Below are 25,840 nucleotides of genomic sequence, written 5' to 3' on the forward strand. Positions count from 1 at the left end.
TTCATTAGCAATTAAAGAGACATTTGTGCATGTCAATAAGGCATCTAGCAAAGGTAATTGGGATCAGTTAAAAGGTCATTTTATTAACAAACTGATTGTTTAACTTTGATTATTTATGATACAATGGTTTGTAATCTGCAGAGATTCAGTCAAAAATTCAAGATATTTTTTTCAATATCTGCCTTATTTTCTTATAATTGATGGAGAACAAAATGTCTTGTTTGTGTTTGACCTTAATTCTTTTCCTGTTTGTTTAAACCACAAACCTTTTCCACAGTCCAACATTGCCTACAGTGGCTACTAATAATGAATGTGCATGCTGTCTTACAATATGAGCAATTTATCAACAAAAGTGGAACACGGAAATTCACATTTCAAACCACAGTATCCTGTACTAACTTGGAATATTCACATTTCATAATAAACAACAAAAAGAGGGAATCAGCATGTGTGCATTCCTCCCCCTTTGAGAATTAACTTGCCTTACTCAAACAATTAGCAATGTTTTCCAACCACAGGAAAATTCAGTCAGTCAGTCCGAGAGCTAAAATAAAAATAAAAAACCCTGACTTGTGGGTCCTGCGTGTTCAATTGATTGAGGACATTTTTTTTTTTTTTTTTTAATAACAGCCTGTTGCCATTTTGTACCTGTCAGCACAATAGAGTTAATCAGTAGCCTTCTCAGAATCTTGCTGCAAATTACACATAAATCTCATATGTGGTATCCTCACCACCTGTCAACTTCTGCACACCGGCACGCAGAGGCTGGTGGGTTCAAGGCTGAGTAATTGCTGAGTTACAATCAGTCACTCCGTTAGATAGGATGGCACAGTGGGAGACAGAGGAAGTTGAGGCGGTGGATGAAAAAAAAAGCCTTGCTGGTCCGTCTGAGCAGTTCCATCTTGTCGATCTGGTCAGAGCAGGTCAAACTGGTCTAGCTCAACCCTGATTACGGAAAAACACAAATGTTAAAGAAATCATTTCATCGAATCCGGACAGAAAGTGTAGTCCTTTTACAGATGAGTTGGTCAAAATCTCACAATAACCTAATGAAATAGTGGTGCTGTTGTCAGGCTTGATGTCTTTGCAAAGTTCATGAGTATTCGTGCATGTTTAGACCCTAAAAAGTAGTAGTGTTTTCTTGTCATGCGTGTTGCCACAGCAACAGCTTTTCGTGAAAAGTCATAAACCTCATGTTCTAACACCTAGAGCCTAAACAGTTATTTTAGACTTTTTTGAAGGTATTGGGCTCTTGGACATGTCTCCAACTTTTGGTAGATCTTGGTGACCCGTTCAATTTAAAGTGAACTGTTTCATAAAAAATTTGTAACGAGCGCAACTCAGCCATGTTTTTTTTTAACTGCAAAATGAACCAATAAAATAAAGATTAATTGGCCAAATGTGTGCCAAGTTTCATGTTTTCACAAATGTTAATACAGTCAAACATCGGTTTTCGACCATAGTGCGTTCCAGAAGGCTGTTCGAAAACCGAATTGTTCGAAAACCTAAACCATGTTTCGCATTAGAATCAATGTAGAAAATTTTAATCCGTTCCAAATCTAGAAAACAACTTTTTAAAAAGCATTTTTTCAACTATTTTACACCATAAATTGTATACACGTGTAATAAGAGAGCAGGTAACAACAAACTACAAACATTTTGTATGTTTTATTTTTACCAATTTTAACATAAACATTGACATTGTAACATAAAAATTGAACATCTCTGTCTCTCTCTCTCTCTCTCTCTCTCTCTCTCTCTCTCTCTCTCTCTCTCTCTCTCTCTCTCTCTCTCTCTCTCTCTCTCTCTCTCTCTCTCTCTCTCTCTCTCTCTCTCTCTCTCTCTCTCTCTCTCTCTCTCTCTCTCTCTCTCTCTCTCTCTCTCTCTCTCTCTCTCTCTCTCTCTCTCTCTCTCTCTCTCTCTCTCTCTCTCTCTCATCGTGACAATTGTAGATTGCATTCTTTTACACCTTGAATTTATCAACCCTAAAGTAATGGCTGTAACTATGGACGCTCCGTCTGCAATCCTACTATCCGGTACGAGGTAACATCCCACCATCCATTTTCTGAACCGCTTTATCCACACAAGTCCAGTCTCGTCCATATTAAACGTTTGCTGGGGAAGACATTCCTCGGCCTTGATGAGATTTTCAAACTCAACTTTAAACTTTTCGGCAGCTTCTTTGTCTGAACTGGCTGCCTCCCCATGACGAACTCACCAACATCACCTCAACATTGAATTCCTCCACCTGCACACTGGATCCCATCCCATCTTCCTTCGTCAAGCACTGCTTTCCTACCATCTCTCACCTCACGAACATTGTCAACTCTTTCCTCGACTTTTCCTATGTCCCCTCACTCAAACTGGCTGCTGTAACCCCCATCATCAAAACACCCGGACTCAACCCTGACATCGTGAGCAACTTTCGACCCATCTCCAACTTCCCCTTTCTGTCCAAAGTCATAGAACGTGTTGTCACATCCCAAATTAAAGCCGACCTAGACAATCGCCAACTCTTCGAACAATTTCAATCTGGATTCCGCACACAACACAGCACTGAGACCGCCCTCCTCAAAATCACCAATGACATCCTCCTCTCCTCGGACTCCGGCCTACTCTCCATCCTCATCCTCCTTGACCTAACAGCTGCCTTCGACACCATCAACCACTCCATCCTACTCTCTCTGCTGCAATCCTTAAACATCACCGACAAAGCTTCTTGCTGCAACACCTGGCTTCACTCATATCTCACAGACAAGAAACAATTCATACACATCAACAACTGCTCTTCCTACACTGCCCCACTGTCCCAAGGTGTCCCTCAGGGTCCTGTGCTTGGTACTCTTCTCTTCATTCTCTACCTTCTAACCCTCGGCCAAATCATTCGTCATCATGGTCTCCAGTTCCACTGCTTCGCTGATGACATCCAATTATACATCTCCACCAAATCGTTCACCCAACAACCCACTCCACCCTGTCTAACTGTCTTTCTGATATCAAATCCTGGATGCAAACAAACTTACTCATTCTTAATTGCACTAAATCTCAACTGCTAATAATCGGTCCTAGGTCCTTCACCTAAACAGCCTCCAACTTTAACCTCACCATCGACAACTCCACCCTGTTCGCCTCCTCTTACTGTCGCAACCTTTGTGTCCTTTTTGATAATAATCTCTCTTTCGACCAACACATCACCCAAATCACCAAAACTCTCTCCGTGCCTTCTCTTCTTCCTTCACTCGAGAGGCGTTCATGACCGCCTCGGAAAAACGTAAATTAACAATTCCTTCATTGAAACTACGAAAATGTAAAATAATGCATCAAAACAGAAAATCAAGTGAGGAAATCACAAAATAAATTCTATAGCCCCCCTACAGAATTTATTTTGTGATTTCCTCATTTGTGAATACACTACACAACAAAGGAATAAATAACAAACACATCTGAGACAGTCCAGTCTCCTACAATTTACTGACATCTGATCGTTCTGTTGCAGCTACGCTCAAGGAAATGCCAAAATAAATTCTGTCGGGGGGCTATAGACTTTATTTCGTGATTTTCTGTTTTGATGGATTACTGTATTTTCAATTTTCGTAGTTTCATTGAAGTAATCGTGAATTTACGTTTTTTTTTGGAGGCAGTCATGAACGCCTCTCGAGTCAAATGAAGGTCTGTAGCTCCACCTAGTGGATGCATTGTAGATTGCGCCTTATAGTCTAGTGCAGTGGTGTCAAACCTACGGCCCGCGGGCCGTAACCGGCCCCCGAGGATGATTGATTAGGCCCGCAGGATAATTAAACGTGGGGAAGAAAATACATAAAAGACACGGAATGAATATTTTTAATAACATGCAAGTCATGGATTATCCGGTAGGGGGCAGGCTGTTTTCTCTTTAGTTTGTTATGTGCAGGCAGGGATTACATTTAGATTTTATATGCACACGTGTAGATGGTTCCAAAATTCCTTTCTTTATAAATCTCGTTTCATCTTTAAATGCATGACTATATTTTTCAAAACCAATTACTTAACGTTTTGTGCCTTTGTACAATCAGTGGGATCAGTTGCAATGCATATATGTGAATGATCAAAGTAAATTGCACATTTGTCAAAGGAAATCCAAGGTTTTTCGTGAAATGTTTTATAAAAGATATGTTCATGAAATGTCAACATTTTCCAAATGTTTTTGCGCTTCACAAAACCGAAATAAAGGAAAGAGATGATATTTTGTATATTTTTTGGCAGAGGATGGTATCATTTTAATGGTCCGGCCCACTTGACATCTGCCGAGGCCGTATGCGGCCCACAATGTCAAATGAGTTTGACACCCCTGGTCTGCGTGCAATATATGAAAAAAATTAAAAAATAGCCCATTCATTGAAGGTGCGCCTAATAATCCAGTGCGCCTTTTAGTGCAGAAAATATGGTACTTTGAAATAGAAGTAAGTAGCAATATGAAATATATTACATTTTGAAAGTAACTTGCCCAACACTGTTGCCAAGTTTCAATAACAAAGAAACAGAAAACAAGACCAATAACACATTTAAACAAACATTGCAAGCATGCAATAAACTAAAATACATTAATCTAACTTGACAATAACCAACCTGATGATAAATGCAAATTATGTCAAAATCTTTATTGCTGGTATCATATTCATGCCATTTGGAATCTAAATTGTAAGTACTTGTAAAATTGGAAATATTACATACGTATATGCAACATTTTTTCAAGACAACAAAAATGTGGGCAGTTTAGTTCACAACTTATAGTTTTCCACTCATCTACATCATGGTTTTGCAGCATTCGAGAAATAAACATGCTGAGTTGCACTACATGAGCAGTGTGTACATGTGACAAACATGCATACATGGCACATTTTGGAGGAAGCAGACAATACTTAGGCAAACCTCACACCAGAAAACAAGCAAATGGAATTAAATAAAAGGAACTTACAGGAAATCTGTCGGGAGTAGAAGGAAAAAAGGTAGCAGTCAATCAATGTCAGGATTTCAGAAGTGGTAATACAATATAATTATTCTACTCACTTTGGTGCTTGTATTCCTCCTGCTACCCCTGCTGCATTTTCTCCAGCTGCTGAGGAGGCCTTTCGAATTAGCTGGTACTGCATTTCAGCAGCAGCGGCGCTTGAGTAGGACAATGATTTACCAAGAGGTGGATGGTGTGGTGAGTGGGAAGGGTGGTGTGTGGAAGATGATGTCAAGCCCAAAGGGGTATCTGTGGAGCATGCGCGGTGTGGGTAGGGACGGTGGGGCAGGTATGGAGCAATAAAACGAGAAGGGTGGGAGGTAGAGGAGGAATGGTGGTGGCGATGATTATGAGAATGATGATGATTATGGTGGTGATGATGGGAGTGGTGGTGGTGCTGATGGTGTGGTGGATGCTGAGCAGAAGAAGCAGGTGGCACAGAAGTTTGGCAGAAGGGCGATGGGCGATTGCTTCGCTGTGATTCCACCAACAGAGTCTCCCTTTCAGGAGGAGAGGAGCATGTAGAAGAGGCGGAACGATGGAGGAGGAGGTGGTGGTGCTTGGGAAACTCAGAATGCATTTCAGCATCTCTCTGTTTTGAAGGATGGGAAGAGGACATGTAGCCACCTGCCGCTGGAGAGCAGGGTCTCCCAGATGAAATCTCAGGAATTTTTGATCCTGCTGACACTGCTTTGTCAAAACCATCATCTCCAGCCATTAAGCTGTCATACGAAAGGCTTCCGTTATGAGCTGGGTGGGTAGGTGGAGGAGTCTGATTTGCCAAGCTCTTGAAGCTGCTTGAGGTAGTGGTTGTTTCAGAGATCTGGGCAGCACATGCTGAGGTCTGCATGGAACCAGAGGATTGTGAAGCAACTCCTGACAGGACTACAGGGTCAGAAAATGAGGTGTAGGAATGTAGAGAGTAGCCAGGGATGCCTCCTCCTTCTCCACTCTCTTTTCTCTCCCCTCCAGCTACTCTCCCCGCTCTGTCAGAAGAAGTGTCTCCCCGGTCCAGGCTAGGTTGTGAACGGAAACCAGGTTGATGCCTGGAATGAACAAGTGAGGAGGTCGAGGAGGACGAATCCTTACTACTGGCATCTCTTTCTGCTCGACTTAACTGAAGGACAAAAAAAGAGAAAGAGCAGCATGGTGAAGAATCCAATTCCATGATAGTTTTAAATAATAGAACGAGACTTTGGTTGTTCATTTAAAGAAACGTTCTACTGAAGAACGAAAACAAAAACATTTAGCATAGCTTGAAGATTATGAGTGTATAAGTTAAAAAAACAACGTTGGTTTTCATGGTTATCCCTAGATGTTAAAGCCTGCCACTGAACTCTCCCCATCACAAGATAAGAAAATCTGTTTTTTTTAATGTTGACAAATCGCTAACTCAAATTTCCAGTCACTATTTCCATAAATTACTGTAAAACATGAGCAAAAAAGTATATGATGTTGAATACTCCAAAAGAAGACAAAACGATTCATCATTATGCCTTAAGAAACACAACAGTTGTGGTCACAGAACACTTACTCCTTCAAGCAGTGCAACATTGAGGCATGCGACGCACTTAGGCAGCCTGTTAACGATCGTAGCCCACGCGTACCGTTTTAAAATGATTCTCTCGGCCCTCCAGATTCCCATTCTTTGCCCGTCCCCTCGGTGAATTGTTCAAAACAAACTCTGAATGAGAATAATGATAACGATAAAAGATATCGCGCAACAACTCTGATCACAAGCTGCAACTGCAGACTGCTGAGCGCGAACAACTTCCGGTGACGCAAGTCACTGTAGGTTAAAGATTACCTGCTTTAATTTATTTTATTTTTTAAATACTTTTTGTGAAAGTGAGACTGATATAATGATTAGGGTGCAGTGTGCATTAACACAAAAAATATATTACTAACATGCACAGAGAATTTTTTTTCTTCCCCTCTACACCCCTTGGATCGACTTAAGACCAGTCCTTGATCTACTGGTTGATCGCGATCGACGTAATGGGCACCCCTGCGTGAAACCATATAATTGGTACAATCAATGTGGAGGGTCATATTGTTTCTCAGGGTTGAACATGGAACAGTAAAGTCTCTCCCAGCATTTTACAGCTAGTGACAAAACGACCATGGCCACAGCAAGACTCGAACACAGATTGTTGGATTAAATGTGCAGAGTGCTAACCACAGAGATGAAAGTGGACTTTCCTGAAAATTCCGGGGAAAAAAAAAAAATTATATATATATATAATTGCAATGCTGCACAAAATATGATGTTCCTGAGGTTCCGAGACAATATACAATTTTCTTTGTCATGTAAACCACACGGGACATTTACCCTTGACTGGCCTCAATGTATATTATGGAATCTCTCCCCAAAAGAGAATAAAGCTATGTACAATATATTCGCGTTTGATGTCTTTTGTTGTCTATTTCAGATTACATTCCAACAGAGCCGAGTAATCTTCCCCATCTGCAACCAGTCCGTGAGTGAGACCCGCGGGGAATGCTCTTTCTATACATATGTGACATGTTTGAATCCCTGGAAAATACATTGAAATACGGCACGTTTCATCAAACCAGCAGATTGGATACTCGCGTCACATCGATATACATCGAAAGTTTCTCCGTCGGCGTGTTGCGGCATGCACAAGTTTCAGTGGGCAGTGATAATCCACTAACCCCTCACCCCCAAAAAAGGGGGGGGGGGGGGGGCACTAGTGGAAAATCGATTCAAGCTGCACTCGACTAATATCCGGATTAATTTTAGGCAATTTTTCTTCAATTTTCCGGAGAAATTTTCATGAAAATTTGAAAATCGGAATTCCGGGAAAATCTGGAGGACTTTCATCACTGTAACCATTAAACCATAGAAACCTGGAACGCTTAAACTGAAACAAAAGCATATGGTTTCTTAGGACTGTTTACAAATAAAGGGGGGAGGGGCATTCTTTCAGTTCAGATTCTCCAAGCATGTTACAGTTGGAGACTGTAACATGGAAACTCAGATTGCTGGATTCAAAGCAGGGAACCTCTGCAGTTCAGGTGGGAGGGGCATACTTTTATTTAGGGCTGAACACACACGGTACGGTTAAAGATTGTACAATTATGTTAGTTCGTGACAGTATGAGCACATTGCTGGCTTCAGAGTCCAGAGTGCTAACCATTTCACCGTGGAAATGGCTTACTTCTTCTTAGCGCTGAACACAAACGTTTCGGCTAAAGATGATACAATTATGTGACAGTTAGTCACTATATAATCCTGCTCCCACCACGACTTGAACTCAGATCGCTGGATTCAAAGTATTCAGAGTATTATCCAGTTCACCATGGAACCATAGTACACTGGAAAATTGGGACATATGGTTTAGGGCTGTTCACGAATACAGGAATTAAAGTGTTTGAGGTTCTGCAGAGATTTTAAATCGAGAAATTTTCAAATTACGAAACGCCTCAACAGGAATATATTGCCTCTTGTTGCAAAAGAAATTTCAAGATACAATACAAAAATACAGTATGTGTTGCTGCTCGCAGCTCCGAGTTTCCTGAACGCAACATATTTACAGCTGCTCTGCCATTGGCTATTACCGAGCATCATCCTGGCATCCCATTGGCTAAGAGGGAGCTCTACCGTATGTGTCTATGTGTGTAGATAGACAGATACGTGTAGATGCAGCGTCCTCATCATCTGCCCAGGTGTTACGATAGTATTACGTAAATGTGAATCACCCAGAAAAAGTTCGCTCACTATGCTGATTGATGTTTGCCTTGGACATTTTCGAAGGATTGTTAAATCCGACAAAAGCAAACGTCCTTGGATCAGTTCTTCAAAAAAACTACAGGCGAAAAACCACTTCTCAGGGCAAAGAGGGCAACCCCCCCCCCCCCAAAAACCGATGAGGACACAGTTAAAAGTTAAATTACCATCATTTTTATTCTTTGTTTTACATTATGCACAACTCATTCATTGTGCAAGAATCTCATTGTAACATGCATTTGTTGCATATTTTGATGGATGCATTTTTATGCTTTATAAGACATTTATGTCTGAATTTGGGGGTTTTGAACGGATTAGGGCATTTACATGGAAAACCCGTCTCAACTTACAAAATTTTCTAGTTAACAAAATTTCTTCCAGAACATATTAATTTCAAAAGTAGAGGTACCACTGTAATTTGTACATAGGATGTGGAGGGGTATATTGTTTCTCAGGGTTGAACGTGGTGCAGTATGGGACAGTAAAGATGCATGTGACAGTTAGTGACAAAGTAATCGAAGTCCGACCAAGACTTGAACTCAGATCCCTGGACTCAGAGTTGAGAGTATTAACCATTACACCAGGGAACCACTGCGCTTAAGGTCGGAGAGGCATACTTTTTCTCAGGGCGGAACACACACACCCTCCTCGGTGGCAAGGCCCCAGGGGTGGATGAGATCCACCCGGAGTTCCTCAAGGGTCTGGATGCTGTGGGGCTGTCCTGGTTGACACGCCTCTGCAGCATCGCATGGTCATCGGGGAGAGTGCCTCTGGATTGGCAGACCGGGGTGGTGGTCTCTCTTTTTAAAAAGGGGGACCGGAGGGTGTGTTCCAACTACAGAGGGATCACACTCCTCAGCCTCCCTGGTAAGGTCTATTGAGGGGTGCTGGAGAGGAGGGTCCATCAGGAAGTCGAGCCTCAGATTGAGGAGGAGCAGTGTGGTTTTCGTCCCGGCCATGGAACTGTGGACCAGCTCTACACCCTGAGCAGGGTCCTCGAGGGTACGTGGGAACTCGCCCAACCAGTCTACACGTGTTTTGTGGACTTGGAGAAGGCGTTTGACCTTGTCCTTCGGGGAGTTCTGTGGGGGCTGCTTCGGGAGTATGGGGTACCGAACCCCCTGATACGGGCTGTTCGGTCCCTATCTGCCAATGTCAGAGTGTGGTTCGCATTGCCGGCAATAAGTCGGAATCGTTTCCAGTGAAGGTTGGACTCCGCCAAGGCTGCCCTTTGTCGCCGATTCTGTTCATCACCTTTGTGGACAGAATTTCTAGGCGCAGCCGAAGCGTTGAGGGGGTCCGTTTTGGTGGCCTCAATATAGCATCTCTGGTTTTTGCAGATGATGTGGTACTGTTGGCTCCTTCAAGCAGGGCTCTCCAACTCTCACTGGAGCGTTTCGCAGCTGAGTGTGAAGCGGTTGGGATGAAGATCAGCACCTCCAAATCTGAAACAATGGTCCTCAGTCGGGGAAAGGGTGGAGTGCCCTCCCCGGGTCGGGGAGGAGATCTTGCCCCAAGTGGAGGAGTTTAAGCATCTTGGGGTCTTGTTCACGAATGAGGGCAGGAGGGAGTGAGAGATCGACAGACGGATCGGTGCAGCGTCTGCCGTGATGAGGACTTTGTATCAGTCTGTCGTGGTAAAGAAGGAGCTGAGCCAAAGGGTGAAGCTCTCAATTTACCGGTCGATCTACGTCCCAACCCTCATCTATGGTCACGATCTATGGGTCGTGACCGAAAGAACAAGATCCTGGATACAGGCGGCCAAAATGAGTTTTCTCCGCAGGGTGTCCGGGCTATCCCTTAGAGATAAGGTGAGAAGCTCGGTCATACGTTTTCTGCAGGCCTCAAAGCATGTTGTTTGTACCACTGTTTTTTGTTTGTTTGGGTTTTTTTTTGGGGGGGGGGGGGATTCTTTTGCAACTCTGCATTTCATATAAGCTCGGCAATTAGCATGGCTTCTCCGTCTTGTTGCCTCTTACCCAGAATTTTATGTTTCACGACTCATAATGGGACGCCTCGGGATCCGCCAGGAAGAGCTCGAAGAAGTGGCTGGGGAGAGGGAAGTCTGGGCTTCCCTCCTAAAGCTGCTGCCCCCGCGACCCGACCCCGGATAAGCGGTGGAAAATGGATGGATGGATGGATGGATGGAACACACACAGTTGGGTTAAAGATTCTACAATTATGTTACTGTTAGTGACAATGTGACCTGGTCCCACCGAGGTTTAAATTTTTATCGCTGGATTCACCATTACACCATTAAACCCTCACATTATAAGGGGCAAACGGTTTTTCGGGCTGCTCACAATGGAATATGGACATTCTCCAAGCATGGAATAGTGAAAAATCGTTGGAGATCCCACCAAGATTTGGAGCCGGATTGTGGAATTCAGAGGGCTAACGATTGAACTTGTCGAATGAATGTGGTAGGGGTTTATTGAGATTCACAACAGTACACAATCTCCAAGCATGTTTCAGTGAATGACAAAATGACTGAAGTCCCAGCGAGACCTGAACTCAGATCGTTCGTTTCAGAGCCCAGACTGCTTCCCATTAAACCATGGAAACCTGGAACACTTTTAGTCTTCCTCTCGTCCTCCTGCCTGGCAGTTCAAGACTCAGCATCCTCCCAATATATTCACTCTCTCTCCTCCGAACATGTCCAAACCATCTCGGTCTGGCCTCTCTGACTTTCTCTCCAAAACCTCGAACATGAATTGTCCCTCTGATGTACTCATTCCTGATCCTATCCAACCTGTTCACTCCCAAAAAGAACCTCAACATGTCCACCTCTGCCTCCTGCCTTTTCTTCAGTGGCACTGTCTCAAGTCCAAACAGCATGGTTGGTCTCACCACAATTTTATACACCTTTGCTTTCATCTGAGCTGAAACTCTTCTATCGCACATCACACCTGACACTTTTCTCCAGCCGTTCCAGCCTGCCTGAACATGCTTCTTCACCTCTTTTCCACACTCTCCATTGCTCTGGACAGTTGACCCCAAGTACTTAAAATCCTCCACCTTCTTTATCTCTTCTCCCTGTAACCTCACTCTTGTACTTGGGTCCCTCCCATTCACACACATGTACGTCTTGCTGAGACTGACCTTCATTCCTCTCCTTTCCAGGGCAAACTTCCACCTCTCTAGTTTCTCCTCCACCTGTTCCCTGCTCTCACTACAGATAACAATGTCATCTGCAAACATCATAGTCCATGGAGATTCTTCTCTAACCTCATCTGTCAGCCTGTCCATCATCATAGCGAATAAGAAGGGGCTCAGCGCTGACCCCTGGTGAAGTCTCCACCCCACCTTGAATTCCTCTGTCACACCTACAGCACACCCCACCAGTGTCTTACAGTCATCATACATGTCCTGAACCGCTCTAACATACTTCTCTGTCACCCCAGACTTCCTCATACAATACCACAGTTCTTCTCTGGGCACCCTGTCATACACTTTCTCCAGATCTACAAAGACACAATGCAGTTCCCTCTGACCTTCTCTGTACTTCTCTATCAACATCCTTAAAACAAACACTGCATCTGTCATACTCTTTTTTTGGCATGAAACCATACTGCTGCTCACCAATGCTCACTTCTGCGTTTAGTCTAGCTTCAACTACTCTTTCCCATAGTTTCATTGTATGGCTCATCAATTGATGGTGGCCGAGCCTTAAACCGAGGGCAACTTTGCCGAAAACGCCTGCGGAAAGGTGCACCCAAAGTCAATTTTTAGCAATTCTTGAACCATTTGGAGTATCAGCATAGTTTTGGTCACTTTTTGAAATATTCAAAATGGCACATAATGAACATTTCTCCCATACAGTAAAAATTTGTGTAAGTGCTCCTGTCACTGAACTATGGATGTCTGAAAACAGAAGGAAAAGACGAATCTTATGTTCGTCTCATTTCTTTTCACAATATGTGCCTTGAAAATGGATTTAGAATGTCTATTAGGACTTGAAAACACGACAGGATCAAAGCTTAAATCTCCCCAAGCTTCGGTTCAAAGTTGACAATTGTTAACATGTACGGTACCATTGAAATCTCCAGAAACTCAGCTTTTAAAAGATGTATAGCATGTTCACACATGACGACGTGCATCAGCGATTTGTTTTGACAGATGACGGACGTCCTCGTAAGGGGCTGTCCTACCTTTAAGGGTTTACTCCGGGCCTCGACAGATCCGGTATGAATTTCGAAGGTTTGATTGGCATGTATGTTTTGGCCAAAATTTTACGTCGGATGCCCTTCCTGATACAACCCTCTGTATTTATGCGGGCTTGGGACTGGCAGACACTAGCTTGTATCCCCTTGTGGCTACATTGGTTCACACGCAAGGTAAGAGAGCATCCCAGTATGTAATAGTTACTTAAAGGCTTGTCAAAGTCACAGCAAGACTTGAAGTCGGATCACTGCAGTAAGAGTTCAGAGTGCGAAGCATTACACCATGCAACCCACGAACCCTTGAGCCAAGCGACATGTTTTTTTTAGGACTGCTCAGAAATGGGGCGGGGTAATCGAGATTTACAACAGTACACATTCTCCAAGCATGTTACAGTTAATGACAAAATGATCAAGGTCCCACCGAGACTTGAACTCAGGTGGCTGGATTCAGAGTCCAGAGTGCGAACCATTACACTATGGAACCTCTGCTTGTGTTGTGGGAGGGACACACTGTTTCCCATGGCAGAACACACACTGTTCGGTTGAAATAGTTTTGTTCGAATTCATGACAATATGAATGTTGTTCGACCTTAACCTGGGTTCGGTGAATCAGTCTCAGGGGTTCAATGGAGGGGAGGGAGTTGAGTCTACTGACCGCCTGGTGGAATAAACTGTTCTTGAGCCTGCTGGATCTAGCACAGAGACATCGCAGTCTCCTCCCCGACGGCAGCAGGTTGAAGAGGCTGAGAGATGGGTGGGTGGGGTCACCTGCGATCTGGATGACTTTGCGGGTCAGACGAGAGTTGTAAATGTCCACAAGTGGGGGAAGAGAGACACCAATGGTCTCAGCTGCTCTCACAATGCGCTGCAGACTCTTTCGACAGGACACGGTGCAAGCGCCATACCACACGGTGATGCAGCTAGTCAAGATACTCTCAATGGTGCCTCTATAGAATGTCTGCATCATGGGGGGCAGGGCTCTTGCTCTCCTCAGTTTGCGGAGGAAGTACAGGCGCTGGTGGGCTTCTTTGGCCAGTGATTTGGTATTATGGCTCCAGGACAGGTCTTCAGAGATGTGCACACCAAGGAACTTGGTGCTACTCACATTCTCCACTGCGGCACCGTCGGTGGTCAGGGGAGCATGCTGGGTGTGCGTTCTCCTGAAGTCCACAACAATCTCCTTCGTCTTCTCCACATTCAGGTGGAGATTATTGACTTTGCACCACAAGGCCAGCCAGCTCACCTCACTCTTGTAGATGATCTCATTGTTGTTGTTGATGAGACCCACAACAGTCACATCTTCTGCAAACTTAATGAAGAGGTTGGAGCTGGATGAGGGAGTGCAGTCGTGGGTCAGCAGGGTGAAGAGGAGGGGGCTCAGCACAGATCCTTGGGGGGACCCCAGTGTTCATCATGATGGTGCTAGAGGTATTTCTCCCTACCCAAACTGCCTGTGGTCTCCCCATCAGGAGGTCCAGCAGCCAGTTACACATGGAGGTGTTGAGCCCCAGGTGGTCCAGTTTGTGGATGAGCTGCTGCGGGATGATGGTGTTGAATGCTGAGCTGATGTCGATGAACAGCATTCTGACGTGTGAGTCCTCGGTCTCCAGGTGGGTGAGGGCTGAGTGGAGGGCAATGGAGATGGTGTCTGCAGTCGATCGCTTCGGCCGATATGCAAACTGGTAAGGGAGGGCAGCCTAAGTGATGCATGACTAACCGCTCAAAGCACTTCATAAGGATCGGGGTGAGTGCGACCGGGCAGTAATCATTGTAGCAGGAGGGAGACGACTTCTTCGGGACCGGGATGATGGTGGTGGCTTTGAGGCATGTCGGGACAACAGCCTGGTTCAGTGAGGTGTTGAAGTGTGGGTGAAGACATCTGTGAGCTCCTCAACACAGTCTCTCAGGACACGACCAGGGATGTTGTCAGAGCCTGCCGCTTTCTGTGCATTTGTCCCTGTGAGGGATCCCCTCACACTATCCCGGGAAAGCGTCAGCACCTGGTCACCAGGAGGAGATGGGGTCTTCTGTGCTGGGGTGTTGTTGTATACCTTAAAGCAGGTGAAGAATTTGTTCAGGTTGTTCAGCAGAGAGATGGAGCTGTCACAGGTCTGCAAAGAGGATTTGTAGTCCATGATGGTCTGGATCCCCCGCCACAGGTTCCTGGTGTCTTTGCTCTCACTGAAATGGTCTGCTATTCTGCTGGAGTATTGTCTCTTGGCCAATCTAATGCCTCGTGACTGGTTGGCCCTGGCAGTCCCTAGCTCTGAAGGCAGTGTTCCTGGCCCTCAGGAGCCTATGGACCGCACCTGTCAGCCATGGCCAGGAAATAGGCATTTGCGGCGGAGTTCCTTAACATCGCGGTCAGCCAATTCCATAACAGCGATAATCCGGCCATATTAGAACCACCTCCGAGATAGTTCTGAAAAGCAGTTCCGAAAGAACCGCTTGGCACCAAAAAGTTTCATAGAGAAGTGAACATCCTGGCCCGAGCGAGGCCATCTCGGTGTGGCGCGGGGCTAATGAAAAAGCGCCTCAAGTTTACCAGCACTGCCTGTTTCACTCTATTCCATTCAAGCTGATAGATTGATTATTTTTAGTTATCATACATTCGCTTATTATTAATGTTATTATTGTTATTTTGATATTGATTGATTGACTGATTGATTGATTGATTGATTATGCTCGCAAAGAAGAACGCTTATGCCTGCAATGATAAATTGATTATGCCTGCAATCATTAATTGACTATGCCTGCAATGAAGGACGCTTATGCTTTTAATAAAGATATAATGCTTCTTAATCATTATATATTAATCATTATGTACTCACATTTATAATCCTTTTTATTATATTTATATACTCACATTTATAATCAAGAATGCTTAGTGCACTGTGTGGCAGTTTAGGGACGCAACCACCTTTCCGAGGACGTGGTTGGGAAGAGATAAGTGTTAAGACTAAACAGGAGCAAGGTTGGACAGTGAATGGAGCCATCAACACCAGCTGCAACGTGATGTTTTTGAAACAATTGCACACATGTACGTAATTTACACTCACATACACACACATAGTCAAACAAGTTCAGTGTGTCTTCAACAGCCCCCACCCTTTAGGTTGGACACACCTATGTAGTAGATTTCCCAATAAATGAGGGGGTGAAGTGGGAGATCGTTAGGGTGACATGCCGAGAACTGAAACCTAACGCTTCTCCTCGTTCCCTCCTGGTACCAGAATTGAGTCTCCTGTCTCCTCCTTGTGTTTTATTCCTAAGTGTCAAATTGGAGAAACCTGACACAAACTAAACCTACAGAGTGGACGATTAAAGCATGAACTTGCTTACGAGACTACAGTCTCGTCACATAAGGAAAAAGGTCACTTCTCACCATTTCCCTCATTTCAATCTGTGCCCCCAGCAACATAAACTCAATCTAACAACGTTATTGTTACATCTTTTCTTTTTTCACTTTGAAGCACTTGTTGAAAAGGAAACTTATAACTACAAACTTTTCATAGACTTCTTCTGTGTCCATATTAGAAAATAATGGCAAACATAAAGTGTCACTTTCCCGTATTAATTGTAAATTAACCCAAAATATAGTATCAAAATATAATCCTTGTTAACAAGCAGTCGCAAATAGAAAAACATCTTTCTATTATTCCTAAATCAAAACACTGTATACAACACTCTTGCATACAAACAAATTATACATGGACTTTTTTTCCTTTTTTTTCACATATATCTTAATTATCCTCACTGTGTGTACGCCGAATATTTAGGCTTAAACATTTGATGACCTGATCTGGTGACGACTTTGGTTTGGTCAACAGTGTCACAATGCTGAGTTGTGGCCCCACATGGTAAAGTACCCCGGGTCCCACTCCTTGATGGTGTCGTCGTTTCTCCTCAAAACTCCTGATTCTATCTTCACCTCATACAATCTGTGATCCACAGGTTTTACAACTTGTGCAGTTTTCCAGACTCCATGAGGATCCAAGGGCTGCACTCTCACTGTATCTCCACACTTGTGTGCATCCAAATTTGTAGCCATACGGTTAAAATATTTTTCATGACGGTGGTGGTTGTCTAATTCCTTGCACATTATTTTGCAGCTCCGGTTCTACTACGGTATCCTTTGTAGGGATACACTGTACATTCGTTGTAGCCTCTTTGGGGCACTGAATAAGGTTTTTGTTTTTTTTTTTGTCTTGTCTGTTTTCCAAGGACTTGTGATCACTCTGGAGGGCCACCACTCCACCATAGGTGTACTGATGACATTGCTCCATTCCGAAGATATTCTCTATTTGGACGTAGCCCCTCTCTGTTGGTGTCAGAGCTCTGCTAACAGACGCCGCTCGCTTCCCATCGTGCATGAGGGCAGCTCCCACTCCTGTCTCAGAGGCATCACATTGCAGCATCAGGGCATTGTCTATATTTTCCCTTCAGTCACTCAAACGCCTCTTCATGGACGTCTGTACATTCCCACATTTTCTTTGTGTGTCTGTTGTCTCATGACTTCACAGTCACTAGTCGCTGTACTCCTATCACATCAGTAGGTCTCAGGATCTCCCTGATTGCTCGCACTTTCTCTGGGTCAACATACAGTCCTTCAACTGTCAGTAAGTGTCTTATATCAGGTACTTTTGTTTGTCGCAGCTTGAATTTATCTTTTAGTTTTTCGAATGTGTGAGTACTGTCTCACCGGAGCTTACCATCAGAATGACGACGTATCTGCAATTGGTGTATTGTCAAGCATACATTGCAACTATGTATGAACTCTTTTTGCTTTTTTTCCAAACCTTTTTGCACAATTATGTGACTCAGGATTTTCGAGAAAAAAAAACAGCGTATTTTCCGCATTATAGGGCGCACCAAAAAGTATTCAATTTTCTTAAAAGCTCACCGAGCGCCTTAAAATCCGGTGCATCTTTTGTATGGTCATTACGGTAAGACGTTGACTCCAATATGGCACCTTCCTGGAGACATGCTTCCAATGTTATAACTTGCTGTTGGTTCAGTGAACTGTGTCGCTGCTTTATTAAATAAGTATGTATGATACAGAAAAGAGATGGTTTGAAAGGGGAGTAAAGGAAGCGATTTTTGAAAATTTTCACCCTCTCTGAACCGTGAAGGAGGTATCAGATTTAACCTGTCTCCTATTGACAATAACTTGTTGACCACCAAGGGACATAGACATGCTGATCAGGCTCACTGAAAGTAGCTATTCAGCCCTAGCCCAAACAATAGGCCTAATCAAGACCCAACGATAGGGAATTTAGAAATCAATGGGCCTCTTCACCATAGGGGCGTGACTAACCATCCCCACCCAGTCCTCAAATAGGCCACGCTCGGCTTTTTAGCGCAGAGCAATTCCCCGGAGTCTTCACGGAGACTTCAGAGTTGTCTACCGTTGACGAAGCTTCTGTGAGGGAAGCGAAACGTCCTTTTTTGTTTTTTGTTTTTTACCCACAGGTACAGATGACGACTGACGGAACCCTTTCTACGATGGAACTTTCCTGTACGACTGAGAGCCTCCACAAGCATCAGGTCAAATGGTAATTGAAGTGTTCACCGCATGTGTACATTACCTGGTTTGCATAAGCATGGGTTAGTGGAGTGTGGTTCTTTCCAGGACTGAAGGTAGGTCTGTATTTATACATGGTTGGAGTAGGAGGTGTTTTGTTGAGCATATTGTAATCTGCGGAGAAATGGTGAAAAAAAAGTAGTTAAAAAAACAAAAAAAAGAGTAAAGTGAAATCTAACATTTTTTTATTAATTACAAGAAATTGTTATTCTTGTAATATTAGGACAGCAGACGATAAGTCAGTCAGATGCTGGTATGAGCATTATCCTGCTCTTCAAAAACAGAGGAATATCCCTTTATCAATCTATTTGCGAGAATCAATTCTCCTGTTCAGAGTGGCAAGGAACCAACGTTTCTCACAGCTGACATTAGGGCTAAGGAAAGAAAATCACTTCTTTTCATGAAATGCCTTGTTGTGTTCAGAAATACACACTGAGCACACGCTGCAACACTTGAATCGTTCAACAACAGTGATCACAGTTCAGTGTGCACTGCATAGAACGATATACAGCACGCCCTCCAAGGACTCCAAAAAGGTTGGGTACTCTGAGCGGCTGTTTGGTGGATCGGCACAAACAACAGTCCGGAATGGCGTAGGGAGGCTACCCTCTTTTTCACTGGAGTGAACCCCAATGTACAGGCGCCAAGCCGAGGGGCAACACGCCTTCTCAGCACCTCACACCATGGGCAAACTCCAGCGTGGAAGAAAGTCCGACCCCTCTCGAGAGTACTGGTACCAGAATTCAAGCTGTGCCTGGAGGCGAGTCTGATTGTGTCTAGTCGGAAGTCCTCTGCCTCCCACACTCGCTTGGGCTCTTTCCCTGCCAGAGAGGTGACATTCCATGTCCCTCAAAGTAGGTTCTGTAGCCGGGGATCAGACCGCCAAAGTCCATGCCTTTGGTTGCTGCCCACCTCACAGAGCACCCGAAACCCTTGGCCACTTCCACAGGTAGTGAGCAAATGAGTTGCCCGTTTGGGAAGAGCCTGGCCAGGACTCATGGTTGCAGGCCTGGCATTGCAAGTCCTCACATTGGCGAATGTCTCCTTCCAGTCATTGACCAGATGACATTATACTGGCAGACCCGCTACTGGGTGCATTCTTCGGCATATACTGTAACATCACCCTGACATTCCTCCAGTACAGTCAGTCATGTCCATCGGAATCAAGTGTATTTCTGACATCTGCAGCATGTTCGTTAGTGATAGTCAAAAACATATAATGTCCCCTAAAAAGATTAATACAGAATACTTTGAAGTGATGATTTGTTACCCTGTGAGCTCCCTCTGGTGATTCCAGGGTAGCGGAGTTCCCATTTTGGAGGAGGAGGTTCAGCATCACACGATTGGCTCTCTTGCATATCCAGACTTGATTTTGACTGAAATTAAGACATCACAGTTATAATATGTGTAGTTTCAGGACAAATCAACAACTGAATCGGAGATAAATCAATGAAGTCAGCATTTGTCCTTGTTTGACCCACCCACAGCAGGAAACATAATAAAGGTCTGGTGCTAGGGTTGTGTGCTAAGGTGGTCAACAATGACATTTTGATAAATACAGTCAATCTCAACTCTATCAACAGCATGGGATCTGGAAACAAACTCCTGCATGTGGTCTACTGTTGACAAGTTCAGGAATGGAGCAGCTTACTGGCAGCGATAAGAACTGTCTGTTGGAGGTGAAATTTGCTGAGGAACAAAGAGTTGAAATACAAAAGCTGTCAGACAAAAAGCCAAAAATAGAGCCACACCTATGAGCAGATTGCTCATCATGGGATCTTTCAAGCTTGCATTTCCTAACACTTCAAAACCAAACAACTAAAATGTAAGACTCATTGAATTGAAAGATTTAATTGCAAAAACCTGCAACAAATGTTAATGTAACAGGAACTTTTCTTAAATATTTTATTGAGAAAAGTTTATTATATTTGTAATACTACTAATTATTATTATTATTATTATTATTATTATTATTATATTTTTATTATTATTACATGCAAAGTACTGCACATAAGCAAAAATCAGACATAAAAACAAAGACAGTTAAAACAAATTAGAAACATAAAAACAGTAAACACAATACAACATTAAAACACCATGATGAGTCAAAAGCCAAAGAATAAAAATGTGTGTTAAGAAGAGTTTTTAAGATGGGCAGTTTCACGGGAGGCTTTAAGAAAGGGAGGGAACAATAGTAAAAGCTCCGTCCCCTCTGAACCTCTGAAGTTCTTGGTACCTACATGAGCATTTGGGCCATTGACCTGACTCATGGGGCTGGTACTTGGTGATGGAGGAGCTCAGAGAGGTAAGGTGGGGAGAGACAATTTAAAAATTTAAAGACAAATAAAAGAATCTTAAAATGAACTGTAAAATACTATTTACAGGGAGCCAGGGTAGGGAGGCCAGAATTGGGGTTATGCACTCCCTTCTATGAGCTTCCATTTGGAGGTGAGCAGCAGCATTTTGGACCAAACGGAGATGCTTGCGCGAGTACTGGCTGACTTCAAACTACCATGTGCATTCCAGTTTTCCAGCCGAGCTGAATTGTATTCAATGTAGCTACAGTTTGTTTTATTTTATTTTTTTATGTAGCACTCTGATTATAGAATGAATACAGAAAAATAATGCACATTCAATGAAATGTTTTTTTTAATTCAGATGTCATTTTACACAAAATTTGGGAATAAATTATTTGAAACAAGGGGTCCAGACTAAAAAAAAGTGTTAGCGTCACTAATTCAGTGAGATCGGTTTTTGTGATCAGGTCCACAAACGCTATAAGGAAGCATTCGCTAATGTTGGTTTAGCAATAGAGAAGATAGCTGACTGTGCAATCATTATAATATAACGAATGGAAAGCCTCCAGACCCTAACCCTCCAAGTCCAACAGATTAAGACCCAACTCACTCAACTGTCACTGCCCAGTTCAGACTCAACCACTATTGTGCGAAACCTTCCTGGTCATGCTTCCCCTGTTCTCTCCCACCCTCAACTTTCATTCCAACACAGTTTTACAGTGTAGTGCGTGTAGTCACTTTTTACTTAATTGTAATTTGGTTTTTGCTTTACAGCCCACTAGTTATTCATCGAATGCTGCTAAGAGCTTTTTGTGTTAACTTATTACGAGGCAAGGCGGGTCAGTGGGTTACTGCTCTTTGGGACCAGGAATCCCCTGTTTTGACTGCATTTTGAGCCTTTTCAAGCGAACTTCGCAGTTTTCTACCACTCCATTCGAGGACGTAAGGCCAGAAATTGTTTATTTTCGTTACAGCAGGGCTCAAAATCAAATGCAGCTTAGTCTATGGATTTCAGGGTCTTGGCTGCAGAATGTGGGTGGGGTGAGCCGGCCTTGATCGACTAGTTTGCCTGTAATTTATTGGAGGAAATCAGAATCAGAATCATCTTTATTGGCCAAGTATGTAGAACACACAAGGAATTTGTCTCCCGTAGGACAGGCTACACTAGTATCATCAATAACAAGCAACTACGATAAACAAGGACATGACAAATAAGTATGGAAAGACATTCTGTAATGTAAGGGTACCGTTGTGCGGTAGTACCACCCAATGACAGCTGTGAGACAATGTGCAAAGTATCAAGCAGAGCTAAAGTGATCAGTGGTAGAATACAATTCTATAACAGTTGTGCAGTTGGTGCAGATAATCATTACACCATTTTAAAGTGACCAGTAGCAGTATTTGTAGAGCAACTTTAAGTGTGCAATTGTACACAAGTCCTTGAGCGCTTTAAAGTGTCTGGTGCTGTGGAATATAGATCAGTGACAGTGGATCAAGTAAGTACAGAGCTGGAGCTACAATGCCTTTCGTCTCGCTTCAGATTATGAGCTGTGGTCTGTCTATTCCATTGTCTATAGCTGAAGGAGCTTCTCTTTTGAACAAGCAGTGTTTCTGCAGCTGATTAGACCCTGAAACTGTTCCACATCCATGGGAAACATAATAATACACAATTGTGTACTTTATTTTCCGCACCGAAAAGTATTCCATTTTCTTAAAAGCTCCCAGCGCGCCTTAAAATCCAGTGCACTTCTTGTATGGTCATTACGGTAATATGTCGACTCCAAGATGGCTCCTTGCTGGAGACGTGCTTACAATTTTATAACTTGCTGTTGGTTCAGTGACCTGTGTCGCTGCTTTATTAAATACGTTTTTGTTGCAGCTCCAAAAAAAGGAGAGCTGTGTTGTTGTTTTTTTAAAACGCACACTTTATTAATGGTTTTCACAATCTCAACAAATACAGGTACGTCTTTGTCCGTGTCCGTGCCTTCTCTTCTTCCGTTCGACTCGAGAGGCGTTCATGACCGCCTCCGAAAAACGTAAATGAACGATTCCTTCAATGAAACTACAAAAATTGAAAAATAATGCATCAAAACAGAAAATCAAGCAAGGAAATCATTAAATAAATTCTGCAGCCCCCCGTTAAAATTTATTTTGTGATTTCCTCGTTTGTGACTACAGTACACAACAAAGGAATAAATAACAAACACTTCTGAGACAGTCCAGTCTCCTACATTTTAACATTGACATCTGATCGTTCTGCTGGAGCTACGCTCAAGGAAATGTCAAAATAAAATCTGTAGGGGGGCTGTAGAATTTATTTTGTGATTTCCTCGCTTGATTTTCTGTTTTGATGCATTATTTTCAATTTTCGTAGTTTCATTGAAGTAATTGTTAATTTACGTTTTTCGGAGGCGGTCATGAACGCCTCTCGAGTCGAACGGCAGGAGCGTAGCTCTATCTAGTGGATGCATTGTAGATTACCTCTTATAATCCAGTGCATCCAATATATGAAAAAAATTACAAAATAGGCCATTCATTGAAAGTGCGCCTCATAATCCAGTGCACCTTTTAGTGCGGAAAATACGGTATATAAAAAGAAAAACAAATTACAATTGCTATCTGCATGACTTGAGTCGTGGCCACTTGTGTTGGCACCAGAAGGGCCAAAATAGAGAGATCAGACACATAAAAACCCATGACTATAACCGGATTGAATTTAGCTTTACTGATCTTATCTCACCCTATGCAGATCTCCTCGTAAACCATTATCCAGGATCTTTGCAGTTTGCTGGGCCTCACTCAGTTGTGGCCGTAGAAACGGAGGCTGGACACACACACTCTGCACGTATCTCTTCCTTGCCAAATATCTGCAGACACAAAAGAAAGTAAATTTCCATAGGCTAGGTGGTAAAAGTCATGCGCACAGTGAACCCTCCTGACATCTGTTTGGAGGCGAGAGATGAGGAAAACAAGCACACGTGCATGACAGTATATAAAGGCCGAGACATGATGAAGCAGAGTCCTGGGACTCTGAGCTGTGCTCTCCTATCTCTGGGGTCGAGGTTAATGAGGTGGTTAAAAAGCTTCTCGGTGGCGAGGCCCTGGATGAATGAGACACACCCAGAGTTCCTCAAGGCTCTGGATGTTGTGGGGCTGTCTCCAACATCTTGTGAACACTTGGGATGATACTTCTAGATTGGCAGACCAGGGCCCTTTTTTAAGAAGGGGGATAGGAGCATGTGTTCCAACTACAGGGGATCACACTCCTCTGTGCCCCTGGTAAGTTCTATTCAGGGGTGCTGAAGGAGGGGTGGGGAGTCCGCTGCAAGCCGAATCTCAGATCCAGGAGGAGCAGTGTGGTTTTTGTCCTGGTCGTGGAACAGTGGACCATTTGTACACCCTTGGCAGGAGCCTTGAGAGTGCATGGGAGTTTGCCCAATAAGTCAACATGTGTTTTGAGGACTTGGTAAAGGCATTCGATTGTGTCCCTTTAGGAGTTTTTTGATACAGGCTTTTCGGTCTCAATATGCACCACATTTTATTATTTTTTTTAAATGTCCATGGACATCATGACACACTGTGTGAAGTTGAATGCCTGGTGTGGTTCAAAGTAAAAAAACAAACATTTAATGTGAACCTGGGTGCTTGTGAACTGCAGAGGACATGAGCGACATTCTTCCAACACCCATTGGTAAAAGGGTTGACACCTCCTCTGAACTTTCCCGTCACCTAAAGAGGATAAGAAACAACAGAGGAATGGACATCTTGAATATGACAATTATAGTGGATTACAGCATATTTGCGGTTCACCATTCACAAATGTATCTGCTCATGAATTTTACCACCAGGACTTCAATGCCTGTCAAGCAGTATTTTGCCATCACCGTAATGTCTGCAAACACACTCTTCAGCTTGATGGCTGAGTCTGGCGTGTTGTTTGTGGTTCCGAGCTACAGTCTTTAGCTTAGTTTATAGGTCTCATCCATCGCCACTCCTACGCCACAGTAAATATGTTGACCGATGGCTACTTTTTTCACTCGCGCATAGTGTTCCAACGCATTTTGGACATTCTTCAGAAGTGCTGGAGACAGTCTTGTAATGCTAACAAGTTATCCGAAGGAGATGATAAGCATCCAGCTAGGGCTGGTGAGATCCCAATGCAAAAAAAAAACAAAAACAAACCTACAGTTCAGGAGAGTCAGCAAGCTTTTCTGATGTCTGAAAGCACTTCTCTGTCATGTTATCTTTGAATGGGTGGTACAATCCTGATGTGTTTTTTTCAGCTACTGAGTTACTGAGGTGATGATGCCCAAGTGAAGACCCAAATGGACGTATTGCCTTTAATTGTGAATATGTCTTGCCATTTGATTGAACCCTGTTATACATAATAAACATAGCATCGAATGCTAGATACATCAAATAGCAGCAGCAATAACAGAAACAACAGTTGGTGTCAGCAAGACATCCCAAACATTCGCTATTCAGGGAGCTGTTACAGGACTAACAGCACATGCTCCAGGGTTAACTGTTCATCGCACTTTGTTTTTAAAATCAAAGCAATGTTTGAAGATGAGTATAAGTGTAAATGGTTGAAGCCAGGTGTCACTAACCTTTTTGAAACTGAGAGATACGTCTTGGTGTGGTGATTAATGCAAAGGGCAACCAGTTTGTTACACATTGCTAAAATAAAATTTTCACTTTAGAGGGTAAATCAGCTCTTCATTGTCATTGCTCACACTTCGTGGACTGATGCCTGCAGAAGCACCTCCAGATCAACCCTGGGAAAACTAAGGAGTTGGTTGTGGATTTCTGCAGGAAACTGTCTTCACTTGCACCGATGAACATCCAGGGTACGGACATAGAGAGGGTGACCTCCTTCAAGTACTTGGGTGTTCGAACAACACAGACGCTCTGATCAGGAAGGGGCAGAAGAGGCTCTTTCTGCTCAGAAAACCGAGGTCTTTTGGAGTTCAGGAGTCACTCCTTAAGATCTTCTATGACTGTATGGTGGCCTCAGCCATTCAGTATGGCATAGTCTGCTGGTCAGGCAGCATCTAA

General features: G+C 43.4%; 1 protein-coding gene and 1 non-coding gene across 5 annotated transcripts in view; both read right to left on the reverse strand.

The window, feature by feature from the left end:
- Positions 1-57: 57 nt before the first annotated feature.
- The window catches only part of LOC109521705 (palmitoyltransferase ZDHHC5-like), a 59,266-nt gene continuing 33,483 nt past the window's right edge, over positions 58-25,840 (reverse strand). For 3 of the 4 annotated variants that reach the window (XM_019879717.1, XM_019879716.1, XM_019879715.1), the window contains 6 exons: positions 24,420-24,511; positions 23,523-23,649; positions 19,756-19,861; positions 18,490-18,599; positions 5,047-6,104; positions 4,613-4,961 (listed from right to left, as the gene is read on the reverse strand). In XM_019879717.1, coding sequence (XP_019735276.1) covers positions 4,910-4,961; positions 5,047-6,104; positions 18,490-18,599; positions 19,756-19,861; positions 23,523-23,649; positions 24,420-24,511 — 1,545 coding nt within the window. In that variant the 3' untranslated portion in view covers positions 4,613-4,909. Of the gene's footprint in view, positions 946-4,612; positions 4,962-5,046; positions 6,105-18,489; positions 18,600-19,755; positions 19,862-23,522; positions 23,650-24,419; positions 24,512-25,840 lie in introns of those variants that run through there. The other variant, XM_019879718.1, reaches the window with a different exon arrangement.
- trnaq-cug (transfer RNA glutamine (anticodon CUG)) lies at positions 13,314-13,385 on the reverse strand. Its single transcript has one exon. It is a non-coding gene; the product is annotated as a tRNA-Gln (tRNA).

This window comes from Hippocampus comes, unplaced genomic scaffold, assembly GCF_001891065.2.
Source record: "Hippocampus comes isolate QL1 unplaced genomic scaffold, H_comes_QL1_v1.1 scaffold158, whole genome shotgun sequence".
Classification (NCBI taxonomy): domain Eukaryota; kingdom Metazoa; phylum Chordata; class Actinopteri; order Syngnathiformes; family Syngnathidae; genus Hippocampus; species Hippocampus comes.